Raw genomic sequence first — 6,488 nt, 5'->3', positions numbered from 1 at the left:
GGCTTCAGGAGGTGGATGGGTCAGGTGGAGGGGGCGTCAGGAGGTGGAGGGGTCAGGGTGGGGTCAGAGGTGGAGGGGGTCAGGAGGTGGAGTGGGTCAGGAGGTGGAGGGGGCGTCAGAGGTGAGTGGGGTCAGGAGGGGGGGGTCAGGAGGTGGAGGGGGCGTCAGGAGGTGGAGGGGTGTCAGGAGGTGGAGGGGGGCGTCAGGAGGTGGAGGGGGCGTCAGGAGGTGGAGGGGGGTTCAGGAGGTGGAGGGGCGTCAGGAGGTGGAGGGGGGTCAGGAGTGGAGGGGGGTCAGGAGGTGGAGGGGGGTCAGGAGGTGGAGGGGCGTCAGGAGGTGGAGGGGGGTCAGGAGGTGGAGGGGGGGCAGGAGGTGGAGGGGGGTCAGGAGGTGGAGGGGGCGTCAGGAGGTGGAGGGGGCGTCAGGAGGTGGAGGGGGCGTCAGGAGGTGGAGGGGGGTCAGGAGGTGGAGGGGGGTCAGGAGGTGGAGGGGGCGTCAGGAGGTGGAGGGGGTCAGGAGGGTGGCGGGGGGCGTCAGGAGGTGGAGGGGTCAGGAGGTGGAGGGGGCGTCAGGAGGTGGAGGGGGGCGGTCAGGAGGTGGAGGGGGCGTCAGGAGGGGAGGGGGCGTCAGGAGGGGGAGGGGGCGTCAGGAGGTGGAGGGGGCGGTCAGGCGGTGGAGGGGGCGTCAGGAGGTGGAGGGGGGGGGGTGGGGGGGGCGTCAGGGAGGTGGGGGCGTCAGGAGGGTGGAGGGGGCGTCAGGAGGTGGAGGGGGGCGTCAGGAGGTGGAGGGGCGTTCAGGAGGGTGGAGGGGGCGTCAGGAGGTGGAGGGGGGCGTTCAGGAGGTGGAGGGGGCGTCAGGAGGTGGAGGGGGCGTCAGGAGGTGGAGGGGGCGTCAGGAGTGGAGGGGGCGTCAGGAGGTGGAGGGGGCGTCAGGAGGTGGAGGGGGCGTCAGGAGGTGGAGGGGGCGTCAGGAGGTGGAGTGGGCGTCAGGAGGTGGAGGGGGCGTCAGGAGGTGGAGGGCGGGGGGCGTTCAGGAGGTGGAGGGGGCGTCAGGAGGTGGAGGGGGGCGTCAGGAGGTGGAGGGGCGTCAGGATGTGGAGGGGCGTCAGGAGGTGGAGGGGCGTCAGGAGGTGGAGGGGGCGTAGGAGGTGGACGGGGCGTCAGAGGTGGAGGGGCGTCAGGAGGTGGAGGGGGCGTCAGGAGGTGGAGGGGGCGTCAGGAGGTGGAGGGGGCGTCAGGAGGTGGAGGGGGGCGTCAGGAGGTGGGGGGGGCGTCAGGAGGTGGGGGGGGCGTCAGGAGGTGGGGGGGGGCGTCAGGAGGTGGGGGGGGCGTCAGGAGGTGGGGGGGGGCGTCAGGAGGTGGGGGGGCGCGTCAGGAGGTGGGGGGGCGCGTCAGGAGGGTGGGGGGGCGCGTCAGGAGGTGGGGGGGCGCGTCAGGAGGTGGGGGGGGGGCGTCAGGAGGTGGGGGGGGGCGTCACGGAGGTGGGGGGGGCGTCAGGAGGTGGGGGGGGGCGTCAGGAGGTGGGGGGGGGCGTCAGGAGGTGGGGGGGCGTCAGGAGGTGGAGGGGGCGTCAGGAGGTGGAGGGGGCGTCAGGAGGTGGAGGGGGCGGTCAGGAGGTGGAGGGGGCGGTCAGGAGGTGGAGGGGGGGGTCAGGAGGTGGAGGGGGGGTCAGGAGGTGGAGGGGGGGTCAGGAGGTGGAGGGGGGGTCAGGAGGTGGATGGGGCAATCACGGCACTGGGGGAGGGAGGTGGAGGAAAGGAGGACGGGCCAGAGCGCCAAGATCCCAGAGGGAAGGCGGCCCAACTCTGAGGGGACCTCCAGAGTAAGGTGCACCCCCTCCCCCTTCTGCCCGAGACGGAGAAACATTTTTCTCTTTGATTCCCACCCTAAAAATAGAATCATCCAAAGCAGGCTACTTTCAGTTGCAAAGTGTATCCTTAGTACCTCACCAGTGTCAAACTCGTGTTGTGTTTGGAAGCCTGGAGTTGGAATGGAATCCACAGCAACTATGTCAGTCACTGGTCCACAGCGGACAATGCAATATATATCGTACTCTATAGACAGATTTCTGAGGGAACGGTTGTAATTCAATTCGTTATAACTTCATTGTTTCCCACTATTATATGAAGGTAATACTTAACAAACAGAAAACTGACTGAAGATTCTCTTTTAATTTTTAAAAAATTCACTCACCAGAATTTGTTGCCCACCCCCCATTGCCCTTGAACACCATGGCTTGCGAGGCCATTTCAGAGGTCAATTAAGAGTCAACCACATTTCTATGGCCTGGCATCAGGTGTAGGCCAGACCAGGGAAGGATGGCCAATTTCCCTCCCTGAAGGACCTCAGTGAACCAGATGTACGTCAATGATCATTTCATGGTTACCATTGCTGAGGTTAGGTCCCAATTCAGACTTATTAATTGAATTGAAATTTCAGCAGTTGTCACAGTGAGATCCCTAGTCCAATGACATTGCCACTGTGCCATCATCTCCTCTGACAACTGTCTTGCTATCATTCCAATGGCCTTTCTAAGAAAGGGCACGATGTTGCAGGAACTAGATACAAAACAATTTTTCTATCTCCCTGTTCTCTTAATTGCGCAACTGTTATTGTAACATTCAAGGACACAAAATGTGTTGATACTGAAGAAAATAAAGAATGTACATTCATATTGTGCGTTCACAATCTCAGCACCCACCAATAATGTACTTTTTCAACTGGAGTTATTGGTGTAATGAGCCAATTTGAGCACAGCAAGCGCCCATAAACAATAATGAGATAAATGATCAAGTTTATAGTGAAGCGGCTTGAGATAGATATGTTGGTCATAGATGTGGTCAGGCTACAGATTTGGGGGGGGGTGGGGAGGCAGATGGGGTGTCAGGTTAACAGCTCACCCGAAAGACAGAACATCTGGCAGCGGAGCACCCCAACAGTCCTGCACTGCAATGCCACACACTCAAATCTCGTGAGTAGGGATTGCACCCACAACTTTCTGACTAAAGCACAGACGCAGCTGAAGTGAGGTGCTAACCAAGTGATACAAATCACAAACCGACTGAAGAATGCAAGTTCACTAGCAATTTAAACACGCACTCAATTGTCATAATGTGCATTGATCCTAGTTATGTACTCAGTTATCCTGCAGCGTATAGACTAATAGTGAACAAGCAAATTGACCACCAAATCCACAAATAATTTCTCTCCCAATACTGTATGGTCACAGATATTGTATTGATCCTGTCCAGTATTGTTGACTGCTGGGTTGATGCATGCAGACTGCGTTATTCCCTCATGTTTAATATAGATATTTCAGTATGATTTATGCTGCCGTCAGTATCATGAACTAATTAAGCCAAAAAGCTAGTCTCCTCTCTCCCCTCACTGCTTCCGAGGTAAAATGCTTGGCATACATTATCCTAAATCCAGGGCCCGTTGACCATCATCATGTGCTACCTCTACACCCTGAAAAATACTTAGAAACTGCCCTTATCGGCAGGCCAGATTGCCTTATCTGTGGAGAGGGTAATGTGTTGATACTGAGGGGAGACCTGATAAAATGTGTCACCCACTTAACTCAGTATCCACTGCTTCAAAAATAGGTCTGGCCGTGACTGATCACTTCCTTGATGAAGCCTCAGCACAAGACAGGGACTGGGTTAAAATAGTGACGCCCGGGACAGGGCAAGGCTGCAGAATCCTGAGAGACACCTGTGACCCTATGTCACAGGTACAAGTCCAGTCCCTGCCCCATCACAGGTGGGAGAGGCTGATACATGCCCACACTTTTAATGTCAAGAATCACTTTTCTGTTGTGAGTCAATGACGGTCAGGGAAAATAAAATAAACATTCTCAAGCTTTACATCGATCGAATGCATGCTGAAGAAGTGCGTAGTAAAAGGCATATCCCCCTCCAGATAAACTGTGCCACAATGTAACTGGCATCTGCCTCTCAGGCCCAATAAACAGGAAGAAACTTCGGGACAATGCATGGATAATGACAAGTCCTGGGTCAGGATTTGAATGGGAATATTGATCTGGGAAGAGGTTGTCATAACAAATATAACACATCCCCTTCTCTCACACACACACACACACCACAAAAACAGAAACCCGCCAGGGAGCTGAGTGCACCGCTATCACAACAATTAACATTCAAGCTGCCTGGTGGCCAGCCGCAGGAATGTGGAGGGAAGTCACTCACCGGACTCCGGCGCTTCAGGGTGATGTTCTTCCAGAGTAGGAGATGGAGCTGGTGGAGGAAGCCCATGGCTGCATAGCCCGCCCGGCCGGCCCCCGGCGGCGGACACGGAAAGGTTAGCGCTGCACACACCGCGCCCTCTCGCTACAGCGGCGCTCCTGGCCGACCCGAGCCGCACATCAGCAAGCAGCAGCATCGCTGTCCACCCCCTCCTACTCCCCCGGGCTTTACCTCGGGGACACAGACCCCCTCCAACACTCCCCCGCCAGCACCCCTCCTCCGCGCCGCGAAAGAACAAGGCAATCCCGGCTCCGCGGCAGCTGCAACCCGCGCCAGCTGAGCGCGCCCCGAATCGCTCTCCGTGCGCGCGCCCCGTCACACTATCTCTCGCCTGCGCGCGCGCCCCCCCGTCACACTCTCTCCCCTACGCGCGCGCGCGCGCGCTCCCCCCGCCACACTGTCTCCGTCCGCGTCCCCGAGGCGCGCACCACCCCTCTCTCGCTGTGTGCGTCCCCGGCGCGCGCTCCTGCACCACCCACTTCAAAACAGGGCACGCGCGAGAAAGGCTCAGCAGGTCCGATAGCATCTGCGGGTGGAGGAACAAGAGTTTAGTTAACAGTCATAGTCCTGGGACTTTTCCCTCAGGTGTAATTATAAATGCCTGATGCTGGAATCTGAAACAGAAACAGAACATGCCGAACAATTTCAGCAGGTCAGTCATCCAGATTCCAAACGTTAGCACCCTTCTCTCTCCACAGATGCTGTCAGACCTGCTGAGATTGTCCAGTACTTTCTGTGTGTCTGCATGTGTGTGGTTACTGATGAGCCATCAATTGCACGTGAGACGAGTTGCTGTACAAAAGTTAGGCTTTAATAAGCTAAAACTTAGCCCTGCGGTCGACTACAATAAATGGACGACCGCCGGGCGTTCTGACTATTTATATCTCGGTATGGAGGCGTGGTTAACTCAGCCTCTCGACCAATCGGAGCGCTGTCACATGACTGGTCTCAACCAATCGGTTCGAGAGGCACAATGACCAACCAGGGCCAATGGTAACTGGTGTTCTGCACCATGGCAGACAGCTATGCAAATCATACCACCACAATTCACCCCGTTGCGGAGAAGAAGCTGGGGTGGGGGATCGGCGGGGGCGGTCGGGGGAGTGGTCGAGAACTGGTGGTATGATTAGCAGCCGGGAGAACGGAAATTTTCTCTGCTTTTCTTTTATTACATTTTGGCTTCCCACTGCCTAGAAAATTAGCAATAGTACACAAAGTCCCAACAAAGTCCATGGAGCTGTTTGTAATTTAAATCAAATTTCGATCAGTCTTTTCGGTGGCCCAGTGACGTTCTGGCAGACCGCCGCAGTGGAGTAGGTGACGTCGGTTCAGCCAATGGTGGTGGTTCCGCTGACGTCCTGGAGTCCGGGAGCGATGGTCCTTGAACAGCCCCATCACCCGAGCTGGCTGTGGAGACACCATGGATGGGGAAGGTGGTGGCCTGGGTGGGGCGCTGGGGGGTAAAAAAAAACAGGGGGTGGGGTCTGTGGTGAAAGGGGGGGGAAGGCCGCACCCCGGCGGGTGCCAGGTCCCAGAGGGAGACCGTGTCCTGCCGACCGTCGGGGTACTCCACATACGCATACTGCAGGTTAGCATGGAGTAACTGGACTTGTTCCACCAACGGGTCGGACTTGTGCACCCGCACATGCTTCCGGAACAAGATGGGTCCGGGGGCGGCCAGCCACGTCGGAAGAGGGGGATCCGAGGACTACTTCCTGGGGAAGACAAGAAGACGTTCATTAGGTGTCTGATTTGTTGCGGTACAGAGGAGTGAGCGGATAGAATGTAGGGCATCGGGGATAACCTCTTGCATCGAAATAGGGAGATCTCTGGACCGGAGGGCCAGTAGTATGGTCTTCCAGATTGTACCATTCTCCCGCTCGACCTGTCCGTTACCCCCGGCGGTTATAGCTGGTCGATCCTGCTAGAGGCAATGCCCCTGTTGAGCAGGAATTGACGCAGCTCGTCGCTCATAAAGGAGGACCCCCTATCGCTGTGGATGTACGCGGGGTAGCGCAACAGGGAGAAGATGGAGAGGAGGGCCTTAATGACGGTCGATGTGTGTCATGTCGGGCAGGAATGGCGAAGGGGAAGCGGGAGAATTCGTCGATTACTGCCAGGAAGTAAATGTTTTGCGGTTGTTAGAGGGAAGGGGCCCCTTGAAGTCAATGCTGAGACGTTCGAAGGGGCGGATGCTTTGATCAGGTGTGCGCGCTCAGGGGCG

At 57.4% G+C, this 6,488-nt stretch overlaps 1 protein-coding gene across 2 annotated transcripts in view; it reads right to left on the bottom strand.

Moving 5' to 3' along the window:
• abca2 (ATP-binding cassette, sub-family A (ABC1), member 2) overlaps window positions 1-4,436 on the bottom strand; it is a 577,021-nt gene extending 572,585 nt beyond the window's left edge. For both annotated transcript variants that reach the window (XM_038782183.1, XM_038782184.1), the window contains exon 1: window positions 4,208-4,436. In XM_038782183.1, the coding sequence (XP_038638111.1) occupies window positions 4,208-4,273 (66 nt within the window). In that variant the 5' untranslated portion in view covers window positions 4,274-4,436. The remainder of the gene's footprint in view (window positions 1-4,207) is intronic.
• Between the last annotated feature and the right edge of the window lie 2,052 nt (window positions 4,437-6,488).

Source organism: Scyliorhinus canicula, chromosome 21, assembly GCF_902713615.1.
Source record: "Scyliorhinus canicula chromosome 21, sScyCan1.1, whole genome shotgun sequence".
Classification (NCBI taxonomy): domain Eukaryota; kingdom Metazoa; phylum Chordata; class Chondrichthyes; order Carcharhiniformes; family Scyliorhinidae; genus Scyliorhinus; species Scyliorhinus canicula.
The sequence above is the reverse complement of the archived record's forward strand: the minus strand, read 5'-3'. Positions and strand labels throughout refer to the sequence as shown.